The sequence below is a fragment of the Diadema setosum genome, chromosome 19 (assembly GCF_964275005.1).
Source record: "Diadema setosum chromosome 19, eeDiaSeto1, whole genome shotgun sequence".
NCBI classification, from domain to species: Eukaryota; Metazoa; Echinodermata; class Echinoidea; order Diadematoida; family Diadematidae; genus Diadema; species Diadema setosum.
Genome location: NC_092703.1, coordinates 27,632,548 through 27,655,647, shown reverse-complemented (window position 1 = coordinate 27,655,647; position 23,100 = coordinate 27,632,548). Strand labels below are relative to the sequence as shown.

At 40.0% G+C, this 23,100-nt stretch overlaps 1 protein-coding gene across 1 annotated transcript in view; it reads left to right on the top strand.

Moving 5' to 3' along the window:
- The first annotated feature begins 2,639 nt into the window (after positions 1–2,639).
- The window catches only part of LOC140242520 (monocarboxylate transporter 10-like), a 33,406-nt gene continuing 12,945 nt past the window's right edge, over positions 2,640–23,100 (top strand). The window contains exon 1 of the mRNA XM_072322256.1: positions 2,640–3,561. Within this exon, the coding sequence (XP_072178357.1) occupies positions 3,396–3,561 (166 nt within the window). The 5' untranslated portion in view covers positions 2,640–3,395. The remainder of the gene's footprint in view (positions 3,562–23,100) is intronic.

Here is a 23,100-nt window from a genome sequence, read left to right as displayed (position 1 = left end):
TGAAAAAATGGTTTTGAAATGGCTGATGAGATATCCAAAAATAAACCGACCATGAATCGTGGGGCCCACCTTTAATTGGGATCGCTTTGTTTTACCTTGTTTTTGGATATCGCAGCTCTTTCAGAACCGCTGTTCATCATAAAATTTCGAAGTCCTCTTAGCTTTTTAACATTTCATAAAGTGGTTTCTAGTTATCTCTCCAAAAGTTAAAAGCTGAATCCCCATCCCAACCAAAAGTATACCATCCATTTAAAGTTTCTCATCATCTGTTATCAAAATTTCGTGAATTGTAGGTGAAACTTTCCCTTTATCTTAATAATAATAATAATAATAATTGATATGATTTATATAGCGCCAAATCCACTCTGCAGAGTGCTCTAGGCGCGGAAGGAAGAGAAAGTGAAGGAGATAAAGACATACAAATATCAAATACATGTAATGAGTAATCAAATTGAGGCTTTAAACAAGTGAGTTAAAACAAGTGATCTTAAAACTATATTATCATTATCATTATTATCATCTACCACATGTACGTATATTAGCTACACAGTATAACTATGTAAACCGCTGACAAAAATACACGTCATAAACAAATAAAATCCATCAAATCATTAGAATTTAGAAAACTTATTGTGTAGTTTACAACATTTTCTTGACATTCTGCTTTACTCATGATTCACAAAATTTAAATTTCTGCACTCGGTTCAATCAAAAAGGTCTTCCGCCAGTCCACAATTTGGTGAAATCTCTTTTTTTTTCTCTCTCTCTCTCACTTTCTTTTTCGAATGATAAATACATATCAAACTATCTGATGTGCTATTCCATGTCAACACACTTCTGATTATGTCAAAAAGCCCCACACCAACATTTCATTTTCTATTCTATTTACAGACTAAGCTCAAATCATCAAAAGAGCAAAGACAGAAAAATTTGAGAAATACAGAAAAAAGAAAGAGACAGGGAATGTCATTCAAAATCCTACTACTCGTATGTTTATAACCTTGAAATGCAGGATATAGGGCATATTAAACACTTATTTGCGTTAAATCATTCAAAACAAGTCTTTGAAACCTCTCTAACATTGTCTAAAGACTTTGCACAGAATTCAGCACTTTCGTCTAGGCAATGAGTCATAAGAAGATAAAAAAAAACGAAACGAAAACAGCGAGGCGGAATATACTCTTTTACAACAATGGCGTAATCTTTTATTTGCATAGCTCATTTCAAATGAGATCACGTTGCGCTGTGTGTGCTTATCGTAGTTTCGACTGCTGAAAATAAAGGCATCAACGTGTGTTGCAGACGTGTGTTGCAGTGTCTGCATACTTTATATTCTTGCATCAAAGAAGAAACTATAAATATTTTGAATCAAAGCGAGTGACAGGAATGACAACATCCTTTCAAGATACTCAGTTTATAAAAACAGTGCACTGAATGTCAGTCGCTTTTTGTTTTGTTTTATACACGCTTAAATCACCTGTACCCTCGGCCCTACAGCATTCTAAGAAATAATTAAGTCACAGATATATCTCATCTGACACTAAAGAATATTTCCATTTCTTTCTTGAAGGTACTGTTTACCATTGGTAGCAGAGATAAAAAAAATGTTTGGGTTATCTCATTTGATGCATATATGATTTGGTCAGTTGTATCACAAACCATCTCTATACCAAATAGAAAAATTTCAATAAAGCCTTAAATATAAGGAGATATCACTATTTTTTCACTAAACCATAAGTGTAGACCGTTTAGTCTAGGAAAATTTTTATTATAGATTTGGTTCACAGTTTGTATATTTAACAATTCTTAACATTGTTGACACTGATGAACTTTTTACACTGCATGGTTGTTTCTATTCCTAACTCACATTTTAGAACTATTTTGAAGCACTAAAGCTGGGTTTTTGTTTCATCTGCGAAATGGTAAACAATGGCTTTAATATTTTGAAAAATCAAACGTACGGCTCAAAATGTTAATCATTTGTTTGATGACTACAGTTCTACGAGTCATAAATCCATATTTTCGATTCTTCATTGCTTACAATCACACGTACACGCACATACACAAAGACGCCATCAAATATACACAGACCCCATTGTAGATGAATAACATTGACTTTCACCTGTTGTGATGGACTATACAATTACAGTTCTTACTGTCACGTATAGTGGAATTTTGATGTATAAATTTATAATGGGGGTGGCCGCAGGCTTTAGAGAAGCATTGTTCGTTTCACGTGGTTGGTTACTGCTTTCTTCAACAGAGTTTCTGTACTTTTCTTTTCCACTTCATCGTTGTACACGAGCGTACTATGAAATTAAGATATAGGTCAATTATCTTTCAGCAAACATGAAAAAGAAATTAACTGGTGGACATAAGAAACAACATCATTGTTCAACTGGCTGTCGACACGATGAAAGATACGCGAAGAATGCCGTAAGTACACACAGTGACTGTACTTCGAACCCATTATGTCATGAATAATTCATGAGCCAAAAACGTCACTACAGCCGCGCGCGCGCAGTTACACTATTGCATCATGATGGCCAGCTGATCGGATCAGCTGTGTGCCGACCCGGCAATGTAAACACAAGGTCTGGTAGTCTTCCATCGCCTTCTCATACACGGAGACTGGTCGGGTAGCACCTCTCAACTCCCTCCCCTATGCCTTACCAGCGGTGACAGGGAATAGGGTGTTTACTTAACAGCATTTTAACAGTCTCGTGTATGTTGAAACGAGATGACAATCGCGATAGGACAGGTCCGGTCAGAATCGGTCTCACAGGCAGAACGACAGTGTAAAAATTTGAGTTCGTTTTCTTGCGTACTTTGACCAGTGCAGAGATCGTTAGCCGTACGTGTCGGACTGATAAGCAGACAATAGATGACTGGTAGACTCCGGTATGAATAGGACTGACATGAACTAATCGGTTCTCCTCTATGGTAGCGAGCATGTGAAAGGAAATTCATGTCATGTAAACCGTGCCCTGACCCAGAGCCTTCTTCAATACTCGTTACATTGCCATCTTCCAAACGGATTTGAAACTTTCCTCTCGTGAAAGTGCAGCTGACGGGAGACAGACCAGAGTGGGGTGATAGACAGTCACCGTTCGTTTAACATAAAATGTTATGCTCCTCGCTTGGAGTTGGATTAATATCACCACACTTACGAGCACGATCATCATGACTTCATGAGCGACTGGAGCTGCTCTTTTGATTCCCTTGTTATACCGCTCGCGAATAACCTTGGAAACGGCAGATAATAACTGAACAATTATTGGAAGGGAACCATCCATACTTTTGCTGTAATCGTTCAGCATTTCTCGAGAGAATAAATCTTGTGCCGTGTATAGAGGCGGTTTTCCTCAGAGAAATTCGGCCCACAGAACAGCGACATGACGAGACGGAGCGTGCCCACGGCTGTCCCCGAGGGTGGCTGGGGATGGGTGGTGTGCCTGGCTTCGTGCTGGACCAACGGGGTCGTCTTTGGGATCATTAACTCATTCGGCGTTCTGTACGTGGTCATGCTAAAACTTGATGGAGCTGATGCCTTCAAAACATGTAAGTTTTCATCCCACATCTAACGCACCTTCGTTAAGATCGTTTGACGCATTTATATCTCTCTTTGTAGGCCTGGACGTAGGAGTTCGACCATTGACCAGTTAAGTCTTGATAGCGAAAAACACATTACTAAGTATCTATATCTGTAGAACCATCTGATGACAAAGGGACGGGCTAACAATGACCCATGTGCAGCAATATGTTGAGTGTTGTCATCGACATGCATATTACCAGCTTTAAAATGTGACACAGAAGGTCCTAAGAGAACGGTATGTATTTTGTTCGCGATTAATTTCTCCTAGGATCGTGTATCATCCTACAGGTTCCAAGTGGACGATGCTTGCAATGATGTTCATTTCGATGACGATGACAGTAATGATTTTTGCCATCACGTTCTCTCTTTAGTCTCAAACACCCTTTATTTTTCAAGCAGAATCCGTACTTTTTCTTGACATGACGATTTTCACATAGCATGGTACTGATTTAGAGTGCAACTCCATAAATATGCACAAGCATGCTGTTTTCAGAATCTATCCATGATAAAATATGTAATATCAGAGTACGATTGTACGATTTCTTCTTTCTTGTGTGATGAAATGATTACCAAAATAACTTGAAATTTCGTGTTGACGACTGGCAACGAGTTTGAAAGAGAGCAAGATGAGGAAAAACAATGACAGCATAACAAAGACTCGATAAGGACGTGCTCAATCGTGCGAGAGAATCAGCTTCAAAAAAGAGCTGGACTTCTTCGTGCACGAGCACGTACCAGCAAACACTCAGGCCTTGAGATTTAGGTGTCGCGATCTCGCGTGTGGAACATTCATCCGAGTGACTCACCTGTACCACTTCACCCACGAAGACCTATAGGACATTATTATGCTACAGAAATATTTCTATTCAGTGTGAAATCGGTAACTATCAATTTCACTGGATTTTCTATATATACAGTGTAGAATATCCAGTGAAATTAAAAGTATAGGTTCAACTGATGAAAGTCATTAAATCTGCACAAAATGTGATGAATTAAAAAAAAAAATATCATAGACTTTGAAATACAGTGTAACTTCAGAATAGGTTAAAACGTGCCAAACAAAATCCCCCCTTTCAAATTCTGCAGTGAAAACAAACAATACATATGCCTAACTCTATGAAGAGCAACGCTCAAGTTCAAGATAACTAAACTACCATTATGAACACTGACAATAGATAGTTTAAAGTATGATTAAATTCACATTCAAATTAGGAGAATTATAATGAAATTAGATCAAAAATAAATGTATACTGATGTGGTTTCTGGGATTGATTGAATAATGTCTCTGTCGTATTCTTCATATTAAAGGAGACAGTTTTTATAACAGTAATGTGCATGATTCCACAAGGGCATTCATAATCTCCGACAGATAGGCAATGCATTCACAAGAGCTTAATCAAACGGCAAACAATGGCGAAACAGTAAATGGAACAATTTGCTACCGGCGGCCCATCAGCAATATCGTATGAACAGGGTGTGTACGTGGGGGGGGGGGGGAGATGAGGGGAGGAGGGGGGAGAGGGGGAGGGGAGCGTGGGAAGAGAATGCCGAATGCATGATAGCATCTCACGATGTTATACGGTTTGAAAATGTTCGGTAAATACAGAGTGAAGAGTTCTACCATCAATAAATTTCTAATGCTATCTAGGACGAGGACCACGTTATAAATACAGTTACAACCACCTCAGTTGCAAAACTTACTTATAGTTCTACTACTATTTATATTTACTTCTACTGTGTGACATACAACTGAATGGTCGATTTTGGGCTGCTGCTGCTATAATACCAGAGCTGCAATTATTGTACTTTCCGATAAGTGTAAAAACACCGTCATGAAATGAAACGGATTCGTGACAGCGATGAAAACTCATAACAATTTTGCACTTTCACTTTTGTTTTCCTGCAAGAAAACAATACTATCCCGTGGATGTAGTGCGGATTTATAGGTTTTCCTGAAGCCCTTATTTGGCTTCGTTAGGTGAAATGTGCGTGACAATAAGACAAACAAAATTGGCAGGTATATTTCCTCCAACCACATTGTGTCTGTGTTCGTGATTATGCAATTAAGTAATAGTGATGTCATTTGGGCATTTGCTCGTACAGCACTTTCTATAAATCACTTAGTTTGTAGATTTGCTACTGAACTTTATGACCGACGCAACTGACATGACTGACAGAGATTTATTTTGCCATTTTCCCCCTCGTTGTGTGTTGTGCGTATTTAATTCCGTATGTCGTTATAATATCCATTGTCCATAGATACACAATACTCTGTTGAATGTGTGACCTATTTTGAAACACTTGTTCGAAAAAGTTCTGCCCTGTCTGTGAACTTTCATGCGTTTAACGTGTGTGTTTGGGGCAGTGCCCCGCTGTAGTGGCTGTGGATTATCTCCGGTTCTGCTATGTGGCTCATCGAGGAATTTAGTCTAAAGACTGCTAAAGCGAAATCTCTGTGCGTAGTACAAAAGCAAGACAACAATACATATCGATTAATTGGGGAATTCAATCCGCGACAGGTCTTCAGACGGACCAAGTGTGGCATCACTGCGCGTACGTTTGAACGTAGGCCTCCAATACTGTATTTGATATACAAGTGTATAACTTGACCCTGGAACTCCCTGGATCGGGGCGCATCGAGAGTCCAAATTCTGCTGATGGGTGTCATTATGTTCTGGCGGGTTTACTTAAAGGGATAAATCACTTTTTTTCATAATTGGAACATGGCTGGTGTATGAAGTCTGTTCCTCAAACATCGAAAGCCGCGGGTAGATCCGTTTTGCACAGTCTAATGTCCCCGGTAGAAGTCGAACCAGCATGCCGCAAGACCACCAGCCCATGAATAAGCAAAGGTCCAGACACCACGTTACGAGAGCTAAAACAGGAAAGCAGGCATTTTTTTTTGGGGGGGGGGGGGGTAAGGTCTACAAAATGATGATAATAATAATCTCGTGAGTATGAACGTTCAGGCTTACATTAGTATGAACACAGCATCAATAAAGTGAAAATATCAAGTATTGATTTGGAATTATCCTGTGATCACGTACAGTAGGTGGCATCATACATATTTAACTGATATCAATTTGCGATTTGAGAATTATGTCCTCTGAACACCTTCTAGTCCCCTTCCGATCTTTGACTCCAGTGTGAAGGTCGAGTGCCGTTTTGGTGGCTACGAGGGAGTTAAACTCATATGTTGACGCCACGGATGGCTCCGAGGATTTTCCCCCTGTGGGGGCCTCATACGCCCTTAATGCTTAGCGAGGGATGGAGAACATGCGTGATGGAATAGTCGTGTCTGCCAGGAGAAGTGTTATCGGATGGACAACATGAAAGATAAAGGCCGTATTATATGCCCATGCGAATCACCCGTTCAGACACTCGCTGTGAATCAAAATCTTTAAACATGATCATGCGAACTGGTGAAGAGCCATTTGATGGGCGATACATGGGATGATTAAATTCAGCCTCCACTTATTTAACCCCAACAAACAGTTCCAAGCGTCAGTCATCCGACAAACAAACATTACAGACAGCACTGAGCTCGTGCAAGCCAACGCATGACCAGCCATGTATATGTATGGTAGTAAACTGTCACTAGAACTGTCGCCTTCAGGGACACTGTAATGTAAACATGTTTCAGTAAATGAGTAGCGTAGCAGAAAAACATGAAGAAAGATCGAACTAAATCTACTGAAAAAAGAAATTGACACATCACGCACTATACACACACAGCTCGCTTTAGTCGTCTTCCTTGTACAATCATATAAATATAATTATCCATGTGTTTGTGCATGTGTCGTTTTCAGTCCATACACATACACATACACACGCACTCGCACACACACACACGCACACACACACATTGTCATATACAATTGTAATGAGTATACATGAGTGTATTAGTCCATTGTTGGATAGACTTTCTTCCTGTAACCGTTTCACCCTTTCAAACGACAATCGATTGTACTTGCGATTGCTACCTTCCGCTTCCGGTATTCTAAAATCTAGACTGGAGTCCACCCCTCCAAGAGTGAGCCTGAACTATTCTTGGATGCACACGGTATAGTGACGCGTTCAGGTTGGTGCATAGCTAAGTTCCCAACGGACAATCAGTTTCTGCATGGAACTGCCTTTGTCTCGGATATGAACTCAATCATAATATTTGATGAAAATATTGTTCAGCATGGTTACAATGAGTGTCTTTCACAATACGTCAGCAGCTCCTGAAGTAAAATACGTACATGAATCATGCCTGCAGTTTTCACGAATAACTCATTACCTCCCATTTTCCAATAGCATGTTTGTTAGATACTTCTTCCATTATAACTTGTCACTCTTCCGTTTACCCCTATACACTCAATTTCTGTTATAAAAAAAAAAAAATCATGTTTGTGATGGTAATGTGAAAATAAGTGAATGAATGAACAAACGAATGAATGAATGAATGAATGAATGAATGAATGAATGACTGAATGAATGAATGACTGAATGGAATTAATGGAATGAGCGAATGAACTAACAAACGAATGACGAATGAATGAATGAAGGAATGAAGGAATGAATTATGAATATGAATATGAATATGATATAACTTTAGCTCGGGACGTGGAATATAGCATATACGTCTAGTACTAATACTTATGCACAAACAGCACTAACAGCTAGAATTACTAGAAATAATTAGAAATTTCTAGCAATAACTATGTAGAAGAGAGAGAGAGCGAGAGAGATGGGAGGGATGATGGGAGGGGAAGGAGGGTGGAATCTCATGAGATACATAGACGTATAAATTATAAGCAGGTATCAAAGCAATGTTGGAAAGATACAGATCGTACCCATCGCAGTGTGTTACGTGTAGGACTACGTGTTCAAACGGTTTGGTCACCCCACACCCCAGGGAAACCTTCGTTCTTCGCGGAATGATCACTATAGCGACCAAGGAGCCGCAAACACCGCCAAGCAGCTCATTTCCCCCCATATTGTCACTTTACACTTAAAGAACTAGTAGTAGTAGTAATAATAATGATAGTAATGATAATAATAATGATGATGATGATAATGATAATAATAATAATAATGATAATAATAATAATAATAATAATAATAATAATAATAATAACAATGATAATAGTAATAATGATAATGACAATAATAATGATAATAATAATAACAATAATGATAAGAATAATAATAATAATGATAACAATAATAATAATAATTCTAAACAAGTTTTGAAAAAGAATCATGGATCAATGCGGTTATCCGGATCACACAGAATTTAATAATCTGTTCCTTGTTTCACTTTACACTTTTCCTGAAAATCTCATCCAAATCCGTTCATAACTTTTGAGCTATTTTGCAAACATACAGACATACAATCTGACGCCGAAAAAACCATACAAACATTCAAACATAATTACATCCTTGTAGCTAACAATCCACTCATGCTTTATCGTACGCGTGCCAAACCGTTGATTCAGAGCATGTCATTGCAATGGCCTGTCAGCGCCGGTTCAGCGTGAGCAGTCATGTTCGAGTATATAATTAGCGATTGATAAGGCAGGCGGGTAAACTTGTGGATGATACGTGACGGTGTTCGAGTAAGATGATGGGGTCCCATCCGGGAGCCAGGTCGGGGGGGGGGGGGGGGGGGGATGGAGATCACCCTAGCTGAATATGTTAGAAATTCTCACGTACAAGGCAAATTAACATTAAATGTGGCCCTTGAAATTTCTATAGGAAATGAAAGTCTTGCTGGTCATTCATGATGAGTGTGATGAAAGGGCAGTGACAAGCCCACCCCCCCCCAAAAAAAAAAAAAAATAGGCTAGCCTTTATGGTTTGAAAATCGTCTTCTTTAGTAGAATTGCTGAAAATCGGTGGTATATTATCGGGCGATGGATAGCCCAAGAAATACCCCGTGAAACCTAAAATACTGGTACTCCAGAACAGGGCCATATTAGTCTAGTTGAAAAACAGCAACTTCGTTAAACTCATTGAACCGTGTAGGCCTATACAGTACTTTATTGCAAAAAGGGCAAATGAATTACCGTAGCCAGACTTTTATAGTAATGGGACATGAGGATAGGGCTCCGCCAGACGGCCTCAAAGACCAAAATATTCTAGACTAAGCCTTAGCTGCTGAGTTATAGGCTACCTCGAGAAAACCACTTTAACTTGTTCTTTATATTAAAAGTTTGAATGAATGACGATTGTATGGAGTAAAGCCGTCAGGCAGACCAAGAGACCCCCCCCGCCCCTCTCCTACAATAGTACTATGGACCTATGTAGGTCCATGTGTATACTACCACTCTCTCTGCTGCAGCATGTAGGCCTAAAATGGTTTTTCAATACACTACATGCAGTGTCTGGTAGATATGAGGTAAATTTTGTTTATTGATTATCAGCATGTATACTATCCAGATTTACGCCTCTCACCTCCCCCCCCCCCCCCCTTCCCCTCTTCAGCGGATCCTGGATCCGACTCTGTTTTTTTTTTTTTTTTCTCTCTCTCTCTATCAGTGCATACGAAAAAGTTTGCGATTGGGGAAAAAAAATCCACACATACTATCAAAACTCGATGATTTGTCGGACCACGGAGGTGAAAGGTGGTCGAACAACCCTGTTGTTGTTGTTGTTTTGTGTTTATTATTATTTTCATGTAACTTTTTTATCTTTTTTGAATTGGGAACCTCCAATTTGAAATTAAGTGCCCAATTTTGATATCTTGTTGGAGGCGTTATCACTTATAGATCGAGGTATACTTCATCTCCCCTTCTCTCTGTAAAATATCGTAAAATAATAAACCTTCACATAATAATAGATATAGTAACTGAAACTGTGACTAAGATTGTCTTAGAAGTGTCAATACATTAGACAGTGTGTTACCTCCCTGGTTTCCCCCATGCTTGGAAATGAGACCAACTAGGATCTATGGGATGACACTTTTGCTCTATTACCGGAAACTATCTCTCGAACTCTCCCTTCCCACCCGTCATTGCATTTCCGGGCATTCATGAATTTGTTCGTTCACATTGTTGGATTCCGCGTTATCACGCCTCACGGATTTCCGCGCCTTTTTGTCCGAATGTCAGAGAAATTAGGAGATGACCGTCTGTCTCGTGTGCGACCGTGGAGACAACTCGCCAATGACAAGGTACTATACGTTCTAACAGAGCAAAAGTCCTGAAAAAAATATCCGCCCATCTGGTTTTCATGACATTCAACTGAGGTTGAATAAAGGGCGTTTTCGCTCTAAATCGATCTGACAAAGTACAAACGTTTTCAGCTGGTGTTCTGTAGGCCCTATATACTGCAGAAGAATTTAGCGATTAGAATTTGACGTATGATTGACAGCTCAACTTGTTCCCCATACATCACTCCAGACGAATACATGCAGACAGCAGACAGCAATGAGCGCCCGTCTGCAGTCAAGCCTAGCTAGTTTGTATATCGCACTGTTCGGAGGGGGGGGGGGGGGGGTAGATTCCACGAAACCGGCACCCACGAGTCATACGGCCCATGAGTTCAACACTAGGCAAATAAGACCCAAGGGTTCGACATTAGGTAAAAACAACCCACGAGTTCGACATAACAGCACGCTGTGCCGGTCTCGTTAGCCTTGTTTAGTGCGAACTCATGGGCTGTATGACTTGTGAGCTGTATGTCCATTGAGCTATCTATACTGTAGTAGAATCCAGTGTACATTTAACTCATGGGATGTATGACTCATGGGCTGTATGACTCCTGGGCTGTATGACTCATGGGCTGAGTATAACTCGTGAGCTGTGTGATCCGTGGGTGTCGAACTCGCGACGTGCACCCGTTCTATGGTGCTGTGGTTGATGGGTTTTCCAGGGAGGTGGTCTCTTCCCACCTCCCTGGGTTTTCCCTGCTCAGCGAGACAAGACGAGGGAAGAACCGTTCAAACTTTGAATCCCGATGTTGATAACACTCATTGCAACTTGTTCCTATCGCAGTTTGACGTACACTGCGGCATGGCCATCTAACATGTAGAGATTATGAGCAATGATAACGGCAGATTACGTTGATTGTTATAATGACATCATTCTCATTGACCGAAAGCGCAGTGGTGTAGAGTCCGGATCTGCTCTATATACTTGAAGGTCTTGCATAGTCATAAATAGTGACCGCTACTTCCAGATTGCCAGATTAAAACCCATTATTTTGATGGTCGAGATGAACATCATGCTTTAATAGCACATGTAGCTCCATGATTAGCTGATCATGGACAAAAATAAACGCCCTCATATAGGCAAAGTGTATCTTATGTAAATGCTTCATGGTTTTGACGGTTCTTGTCAAAGTTCGTCCCATATTCAACTCATCATAATATCGAGACCAAGGAGTCATCAACCTCCTTGCAGTATATAGACCGATGACATTCAGAGGAGTTATGTGATATACCTCCTTGTCTAAATACTAACTGCACACAGCAAAGACGAAGCCCAAGGTTCTGTAAGGACGCCATACGTGCTCGGAATATACCAGCGTGGTGACTTGAAACAATGCGAAGCCATGGAGCTATCAATGTACTGTAGCCTATAGCTCCACGATGAGACACACGCCCCCATCAACAACGGTGTACAGGTGTAGAGGTGTGTCCCCCTACTGTCCCGCCACTGTCCCGGTATTGTCTGGTCATTGTCCCGAAATTGTCACGCCATTGTCCCGAAGTTGTCTCGCTTTTGTCCCGATATTGTCTCGCCATTGTCCCAGGATTGTCTCACCGTTTTCCCGATATTGTCCTTCAATGTCACACCATTGACCCAACATTGTCCCGCTATTGTCCCGACTGTCTCGCCATTGTCCCGATATTGTATGGCCATTGTCCCGGTATTTCCTCGCCGATGTCTCTGTATTAATGTCTCGACATTGTCCCGTTATTGTCCTTTATTGTCACACCATTGAGCCATCATTGTCCCCCTATTGTCCCGGTATTGTCTCGCCATTGTCTCAGCTTTCTCCTACATTCGTATGGTAATCATGAGTGTATGGAAGTATGAACGAACTGCACTAACTCTGAACTACCGGATAACAGACACTTCGGCTGTTGTATTGAGGTCGAGTGAACTAGGTAAAACATGTCCGTGTTTGCGATCTTGCGCATTACAAGGCTGGAAAGAGAAAGGGAACTCAGAGGTCAGCACACTAATTGTCATGTATCTTCACTTTTTTTTTCTTTTTTTTTTAAAGGAAACTGATTCCCCTTTTCCTCCTATACAGGCCAAAGACAGTGTTTTCGGAAATCAGCTGAGGGGACGGAAATCGAGTATCAATGCCATTTTATCAAAATTACCTAAGCAGATTTGGTGTCAGTATTAGGATACCCACGACATTGCCACATTGCATTGTTTATCTTTAAAAAATATGACAATGACTAAACTAGACTAAAAAAAAGTTGAATGTTATGCAGACTGAGTCGTTCCCCCATTGTACGATCTTATTTGAAAAGAAGGAGGAGGATAGTACAATGATTAATGTTGGCCTTGATGAACTTTAAAAATGGCAAAGTTACGAGTACTTTTTGTGAGCTGAAAATGTCAAAACGAATGAAAACAAATAAAAAAAGGAAAATATCTTAACAGGGAGAACATCCAAACCATTGTCGACTGCCTGGCATGATGGTCGCTCGGTCGATTCACCGGCGACCCAGGCAGGGGCCCTCCGGGACTCTTTGCCGGTTGCCCGCTGGCACACGTAGCGGCACGGGTGAAGGTCACGGGCGTGCGAAATGAGAAATTCTTTCCTATCTCAGTTGGTGCTCCAGTCCGATTCTTTATAATTTTACTTTTTTCAGCTCATTTTTCATGCATTCTCGGTTCGTCGTACTCATTACGTTAACATTCAGGCGGCTAATCAGCGATGTTATCCAGTCATGATCCACTCATTTTCTGCGCAGCATGCTCCCAAGGGAAAATGTATTGTACGTACTTTGCCAAGAAAGAAGTTTAATTCGCATACCTTCTTTTTTCTTGGTCAGATTTTGAAGGTTGCAGATGCACAGCGTGCTCTTTACTTTGAGAGTTCATTGTGAAACATCTCCTCCCCCATCTTTATATGTTTGTTTAAAATTTCTGTAAGACATAATACTCGGCTCTCTATCAGTCCTCTCCTGCATGTTCAAAGTACAGCACGTTATTTGACTCAACGGAGAAAACAATGACATCCCGATAACCCGTGGATATAGGAGCCAGGAACAGCACGAGTATATATCAGACGATAAAGATAACCAGTAGGAGAGACACGTACCGTATTAAAACGCATTCCATGTAAAAACATAGTTAGCAACGACCCACACCGGCCAAGAATAAATGAAAAAACAGTATACATGATCACTGTTACACTCGGTTCCGTGACATTTGCTCTTGCGACGGCTGCACTCTAAGCCAAACGTTAATTCTACTCACAAACATAACTCAATTGTAATCCCACTCCTCATGTCAAACTGAACCTAAAACCAAGGAGCTTGCGTTTGAAGCTCCGTGCTAAAATCCTGTATCACAACCCTAACCCTAAGTCCTTGAAGAAAATAAGATCTGGGCATTTGTCGCTGTCATCGTTACACACACCTCACGATTATAATTGATCTTCGGAATAAAATCCCAAGTAATGCAAACTTCTTCTTTTTTGTTAATAGCGTATAGACCCCCTCCAAACAAATTGAGTATGCATGTTTAGCATATACCATTTCTTTTATTACACTAAAACTTAGAAGGTTAAAAAAAAAAAAAACGTGTTGAAATTTCAAAAAAAGAAACCCTCCAGCTTTCACAAGACGCACAACACATCGGTTTGGGGGAAGGGGGGAGGTGAAACGCAATGATTTTAGACGTTTTGGCCCGAATTCACGAAGGTGGTACAAATGAAACCATGGTTTAAACCATGGACAAAAACCATGGAGCGCCAAGTGTCGCACGGAATATTTCGTTACGAAATTGGTCATTTCGTCGACAAAATGACCCTTTCGTTAACGAAATTATCATTTCGTGAACGAAATGTTCATTTAATTACAAAATGTTGTCATTTCGTACAAAATAAACATTTCATTGACGAAATTACTGATTTCGTAATGAAATAATCCATGCGACACTTGGCGCTCCATGGTTTTTGTCCATGGTTTAAACCATGGTTTCATTTGTACCACCTTCGTGAATTCGGGCCATTTGTGTGTACGGTTAGTCCACCAAAGATCGAAACGGTTGATCCTTTCCTACGTCAGGCACGGGGAGTTCTATATATATATTTTTAAAGGTGCCCGTTGACAGTACTGTTTGATTCCTTGTCTTACTTTCAATATTATATTTCTGGTGTGATCTCCAGTAGACGGTAGCCGAAATCAAAATCGTGTTTATGTTCTCTTGTTTTGGTTAAAGTTCAGGTCGTAAAATAACGTATGGATGTACAAGTGTTTTGGAATTTGGTTTATACCATAAAATGAATGGAGTCGTAATCGACCATTTATCACATGTATTCAATGTGATTGATTTTTTTTTATTTCCTTCAACCTAAACAAATATTACACACACACACACACACACACACACACACACGCACGCACACGGACACAGACACAACACACACACAAACACATACATAATGTGATACACACATCAAATGACACGCACTCTTGAAGACTATCACATGGGCATTTGTTTGTTTGTTAGTTGTTTTTAATGGTTTCTTTTCAGCCTCCAAACTTTTTACACAGATAATTTTCATCTGTTGTGAGGTCATTAGTCACATGTTAAGTTGCTTCTGGCTGTGCTCTCATGCATTTGATTCTGTGTTTGGAAGATAGAATAAATTCTTTGTCATTATGTTGTTTGTAGCGTTATCCACGTGAATCTATCCGGTGAAGTTATGAATCATCTCTTATATGCTTGGTCAAGAAGGAAATTCGCTCAAAACATATTGTCCACCATAACCAATTTCTCCAGAGGAAGGCGGTTTCATGATGCGAGAGCAGCGAAATTCTATATCTTGTGTTCAGAGGCAAATGGTTATCCGTTTCACTTCTTCGATATTGTTCACAAATTGTTTACGGAGCTAAAGAGGACGAAGTATAATATCATATGATTGGCATGACTCGTATAGAAGTATGAAGTCACAACAGTCCAGTGTGATGGAATTGTAGTTTGACTTTTAGCTGCCTGATTTTTCTTTTCTAACAGCTTCTGTTTTTCCTCAAGTAATCAGTCTGACAAAAGTGTTTGCTCATTCATTTTCCATTAGCCAGTATGTCTGTGATGACACGCACGCACACATAATTATTTTCAACTATGTTTCTATCTTACATACACACTATAGCATATATGAACATGATAATTATGATATAAAAGTTTTGTAAAGTACAATTGTGCCTATAGACACTCCTATTGTACGTTACAAGGCTTTTCTTCTTAATGATAACGTTCTGGTATCTCGGAAAGTGAACTCAGCGACTTCATGATTGAGGAATATCACCATTCCCACCGAGTTTACCCTTTACATTATTTACTCAAACAGGAAGAAAAGGAGAGAGAAGAAAATAGAAAATAAACTCGAAGGCGATCTGAAGGTATACCCAGGGAGGTGGGAAGAGACGTTTTCTTCCCACCTCCCTGGTATACCAATGGAAAGGAACAATGCACCCAGCTTGCACCTTACGTTGCAGGGGGTCCAGATTAATCCGACATTCGACTAGGGAGGTGGTTCCCACCTCCCTGATTCGACACGCATTTTCTCTTGACGTCAACACCATTTGTCATCTCCCCACTGGTAAATACTCAGTAGGACTGTGATGGGATTATGAGGAGGATTACTATACAGATGTTGATTATCTTTATGATGAATGGGTTAGGCCCTCAGTTTATGTCATGTCATGCTTATTGTATGAACATAGCTGGAAATGAGATCGGATAGTTATTAGATATTCGCATAGGTAATCTTGGCTCCATGCCACATTCGATAAACGCAAACAACAGGACAGTGAAATATCCATTAAAGGGGAATTTACTCTCGATATTATATTTTGGTCCAGTTACTGTATAGATATATTAGCATAGAACACATCAGAATAGTTTTAAGAATACAGATATGCTTATAGCTCACATTTCCTTTAAAAGCAGACACAAACACACACACATACACACACACACACACACACACACACACCCAAATAGGAAGTTATGTAATTCTATATGCGCGGAACAATGTTTTACAGTTCCTTTGTATAATCATGCAAATTACATAAGGCGAGGAGGTCATAGCCTGAATTTTTTTCTCTTTTGCTTGCAGGCAACTGATCACTAACTTTTCCATTTTGTGATGATTTCAGTTACGTGGAGTTATCCCGAGTTAAAGCGTTGTATAAAGCGTTGTATAACAATGAGGCGCTGTGGCATATAAGAATAGTGGATAAGACTCTCGACTCCCGATCGGAGGACCTGAGTTCGAGTCCCGCCCAGTGCTTGCGTCCTTGGACAAGATGTTTTACCCACCACGTCCCTCTCGACCCAGGTGTATAAATGGGTACCTGGCAACGCTATAGGGTAATAATAATGGCAGGGGCCTCTGGTAGAGCAGTGGCAACACTGAAGAGGCTACCCTGGGTTAATAAGACCTTGTTATTATTATAATTATTATTATTTAATATTTGATGGAGGAGGTAGTATCGTAGTTGTCCGCTTTTTGGGAAAAAAAATAAGAGAAAGACACCATATAACTATATGCACAAAGCCTTAAATGAGCTGTGACGAGATGTGCTTTGACTGCGTTTCGCAATCATTCCTCATCTTATATTTGTCCAGTTTAATGACACATTTACAACTCTATTTTTGTCGACTTTACTCTTTAACTCACTTTGATAATCTTTAATGGGGGGGGGGGCACACATGAAAATCACAGATAATAAAATAATCGCACTACACACAAATTGCTCAAGTTTTTTTCTGTGCATGATTTGTTTTGCCATGTATGTAATCACTAGTGTTAGTTGCTGTAAAAAGCTGTGTCTCCCCCATATGATAGCGCGCAGTATCGTAATCGTATCAGATAAGATTTCATCCCCATGCAGTAAACCTGGTTTTCTCCAACGAAATGCGGAAATTAGATGTGAGAAAAGCGTGAAAGGGGTGGAGGAAAAAGAAAAAGAGATAGGAGAATGTAACGTATCTCTTCCTAAAGCCCTATGACGTAAATAATAGGTGTATCAACTGACTATCCTCACTCAACCAATGCTGCAGTGTGAAGAACGGTGGGAGTTATAAGATCGCCGTGCTCTGTAAAATATTTCAGTGGGTTTACGCGCAGACAAAACGCCCTGCTTTTGAGACAATGAGATGATGACGGGATGTATGCATATAGGCTTAATTCGCCTCAGCCTGCATGACCTGAACTTTGGGGATAATCACTTCACAGAGATCTTCATTTCATATACATCGTGCTTGTCCTCCCTGATCATCATGATCATAATGAACTCGGAGGTGGGTGGTGGGTGGGAGACCTCTCTCCCTCCCCTTGGTAGGATCACTGGAGGAGAAAGAGAGACCAATATATATCCCACCCCCTGGTAGCATCAAGGAGGTGATAGAGGGAGACCTGTTTCCTTCCCCCGTTCATCCTGGTATATATATAACAGGGGTGGATCCAGGAATATTCTGTAAAGGGGGGGGGGGGACTAATATTTTCTGGTGCCACTTCCGGGTTTCATTTCATTTTTTCTTTCTACTTCTTTTGTTTTTAACGAAAAATAAAGGGGGGGGGGGGCGTACGCCGGTTGCGCCCCCCTCTGGATCCGCCACTGTATAATCACGGAGTAGGTAGAAAGCCTTCTATATCCCACCTCCCTGCGTGTTAGGAGAATGGATTGTACGAGCACAGAGGTGGCAACCGAAGAGCCTGAAATGTAGAGGGTACAAGACGAAAGAGGTGATCAAAGCACGCAGTTCTAAGATAATCAGTGGTATCATGCCAATTTGGTTACAGCTTGTAAACGTATTATGTCTATGAACCCTTAGCAACAGATATGCTTGAAATAGGTATAGCTTATACAGCTAAATAGAATAATAACACAGATTGCGAAATATAGAACTGGGAAATGACGTTAATGAACAAGTGTACAACCCATCAGCATAGTATATTGCCCTCAGGAGCCAATATTTCAATGAGGAAAAAAGCAAAACAAAACAAGTGCACTCCTTTGTTTGCTATCACCTAGTTTTTTTTCGCACTCTGTCCAGGGTCAAACCCCAACATTCATTATGTGATCACAATGTTTGTTATCACAAGGATTGATTGTCGTTTGATGAAAATCGACCTTTCAAGACTTAACCCCCCCCCCCTCAAAAAAGAGAGAAAAAAGGCCAGCTTAATGTAGCCTCCAAACGTCTAATCACTGACACATAATTATTACTCAGTTAACAATCTTTACAGAGCTAAAAAGGGCAATCATCATAGATCATGATTGCGATGCCATGTTTTCGGCCGACTGTGTGTAAATCTCCTCTTTCCGATGGCCCCATTTCCACAGGATGGGGAAGTTCTTGGCATAAGTTGGAACCGGGGAAAAAGTGGGCTCGTCACAACGGTGGGCAAGTCTGGGGTGTTGTCCCCTCTTCGAAAGTGCAACGACCTTGTCCGCAACATCACGTTACCGCCTTACTATGTACGTGTGCGTTGTGCGCACGTTGGATTCAACGTGGCAGCGGAAAAACAGATAACGCGAGATTAAATCCATGACAATGGTATCAAGGACGTGCGTACATGGACAGGTGTCCTCGCCGCCGCGCCGTGGCCCAGCTCGGAAGCTGTGACAGTTCCAGGCGATTGCTATGGTCGCCAAAGAATTAATGTTAGCATAAAGGAAGGTGAATGGAAGGTTAGAGTCACGTGACCAATATTTCTAGGTGCGCAAAGCCCGGTTTCGCGATAGCTAACGTTGTCAACAAAAGTACATTAATTATGTCAAGTCAAGTCAAGTTTAGAGGTCTTAAACTGAAACAAAGCAAAACATTTTGAAAACAAACTGATAATCTCCAGAATATGACAGCTAAGCCGATTATGATAGCGCTTGGATAATATTTCTTCGAACTATATAGCACTAACTGTCCCGTCATCCAACAGTACATTATTCTGACGGACACGATTGACATAATTCATCAAAGGTCGCGAGGAAGAAAAGGTTTCGTGTGTTTGTCACACAAAGCAAAACGACTCATGCTCTTAGAATAAAAATACGGATAGACTTTGGGCATCCTCACGTCAAAGCTGATCCAGATTGAGGGCTCGAAGGCTGATGACGTCACTTTACCATTTTGCTTTAAAACTTCCCTTTTCTGTTCATTGGTTGTCCCCTGAGGCGAAATGTCGCTCCTTGTTAATTTTCACTTGTCTGTGTTGACGGATAGTTTTATCTATCTTTTTTTTTTCCTTTTTTTTTAAATAAGGGTACATACTTTGTTATAAACTTTCCATTCCGTTCCATTTCATTTCATTTCATTTCATTTCATTTCATTCTTGTCCGTCATACAAATTGTGACACATCACAACAAATTTCACCTCTCACATGCTATTCTTGACAATATTATGCGAATGCAAACTTATGCTATACGTTTTATACGGAGTCTTTAAAATCTAACTTAAAACATACAGATAACCTAGATATACTAGGTAGGCCTATAGGTAGACCTATACTGGTAAATGGATGAAGAGACTCTCGGGGTCATGGACCTATCAAGGCTGCACAAGACGCTGCGTTTTACATTTACGAATCATTGGCACGTAGATAGACGGTAAACAACTACAGCGCCATATATATGAATATTCTTTTAAAAAAATAATAGAAAAATATAGTCATATGAACGGAACACGGAAATTCTTCTGTAAAATCGGGGTAGAAGAGGAGGGGTTTTTGAAGTTCATAATGTCACACATTTTTACCAAACACTGATATCTATTATAACCACATAGACAACCTGTGCAAATAAGATGAAGGGGTGATGATGATGATTTTGCGTTGCTACCCTCTAGTCCATTAAGAATTGCCTCTTTATGAACTAATTACAAACTGATGGTTTCCAGTCAAAGATTCTAATTTTCCATTTTTAAATCCATCTTATCATCAAGAGACTGATGATACGGGCGATTATTATGACGGCATCATCTCATCTAATTAATGCGCATGCGTGCTTACAACCGAAGTCCCAGTTTCGCGAAGACAAAGTTATCGTTCTATAGCCCTATTTCAGAATATTCTTAAATTTTGTCTGCATTCATTGAAACCTTCATTGTCCTTGTCGCTTTGTACTCTGTGCATAGGTTCGACTTTGAGCTTGGAGTAAGGTTTCTCCTCACCTTTCATCTCGAGGGCACTTTGCTGTCACGTGATGAACAAGAGCGCCGCTGGGGGTCGGTAGCAATGCAACGAATGCTCTGTGCGTTGAATAGATGATTAATGAGTATGGTAAAGAGCAGCTGAGCTGAACGTATAGCCCTTATCAACAAGGATGTATACTATTATTATCAAAGTGCGAGGAGGAGACCAACAAGTAGATCTTACACAGTATAGGCCTAGCTGTATACAATGACCTCGTTATTCACATGATGCATGCTCCATTATGGTCAAACACTGCCCATTCTGGCGTTCAGTTATTTTATTGCTCGTTATAAAACATTGCTATTCAGAAGACGCGTAATAATAACTTTCCGAGTTTAAACCCACGTAGGCCTATACCTGATGGCAGGTATATAGGTCCCTACTACTTAAAGGGATGGTATGTTTTAGTTGAGATTGGGATTCAGGTTTTAACTTTTTTTGTGTGAGATAATTAGAAACCACGTATATGAAATATATGAAAGAGAATACCTTAGAGGATTTTAATGTTTATTTGATAAAAATCGGGTTTGAAATGGCTGAGATGATATAAGCAAAATAAAGTGAGTCTAATAAAAGGTGGGTCCAACCTATCATCAGGATTATTAGGACCTCCTTGTTTTACTTTGCTTTTGGATATCTCAGCCATTTCCAAACCGATTTTCATCAAATAAACTTTAATTTCTTTTAGAATTGTATGCTCTTTAATATTACATGTAAGTGATTTCTAATTAATGAATAGGACATGGAAACCTGGTGTGAGTGTGTGTGTGTGTGTGTGTGTGTGCGTGCTGTTTTCCCATACACATTGGGAATAAGTTGTTCTTTATCGTTTTGTTCAAGTTCTGCTCTCCAATCGAACCAGCGCTCCGTTTAAAGAGTGTGTACAGTTCTGGTTGAGGTGAGGATTTAGCTTTTAACGTTTTGCGAGATATTCAGAAACCACTCTATGAGATGTCAAAGAGCATGCAATTCTAAGGGGTATCAAAAGTTTATTTGATGAAAATCGGTTTTAAAATGGTTGAGACATCCAAAAACAAGGTAAAAAAAGAGAGATCCTAATAAAAGGCATGGCCTGTCGCCTTTTATTATTATCACTTTTCTGGATATCTTAGCCATTTGAAAAACAATTTTCATCAAATAAATGTTGAATCCTTCTTAAAATTACACACTAAAGAATGTTGTAAACCTGAATCCACACCTCAACCAGTACTGTACAGTCCCTTTAAGTTTGCTCACCTCATTTCGATGGGGCATTTCCCGGTATACCTGTACACAGAGTACCTATTTATATACACCTATTTTTTGTAAGGAGGAGTAATTTTCGGAGGCCACAGGTGTGTTAGCAAACGCCCATTTCATAAAGGCGTTGGTGCAAAGATTGTTAGTGGTAAATATTTATCTGCAAGTAGCGAGGAAGGCATCTATAATTTTCAGCAAACTAGGCCTACTGCAGACTTTGTAGTTGAACACCCGCCGTATTGGAGTAGATTTTGATATTTTATGGGACTAAGATAAAACTAAAACAAGAATGATAGATGATAGGTCATTATGGGACATTTCATATAAAACATAAAAAGTTTTTGAACTTAAAAGTTTCGCATGTTCTTATAAGAAAGAGTGATATAGAACTCAAAGTAACCGTACAAACATATAATTTTCACGACTTTGATAATCATATTTAGTCCGATTTTTATGAAAGCGTTACCATTCTGTAAGACAAAGTTTCCTTTAAAAATACCCAAGTTAACTTTAACTCAGTTTGAAATGGCAAGTTGTTGTCGCTGAAACATCAATTACCACGACTGAAAACCATCACAAACTTCCTTGTGAAGCGGTCCTCATTTATATCTTGAGTGGCGTGGCTATTCTTGACGAAAGGTCAGGTGTAGACAATGAAAAATACCCAAATAAATGAATTTATTGCCTCGCTCTACAAACTGCTTCACAGTGTCTTTTTCCCTTCTTGACGCAACAATAACGTCTCCGGAAGTCTGTAACAGTCTTTGCATCCCATAAGCCTCCTCGTTAGTGATGTGACCAGGTAGGTCGTCGGATTTCCTTTTCATATATAGACTAAAATAAATCAATGCTCGGGTATGATCATGATGCTTTATTGTTTGAGTGT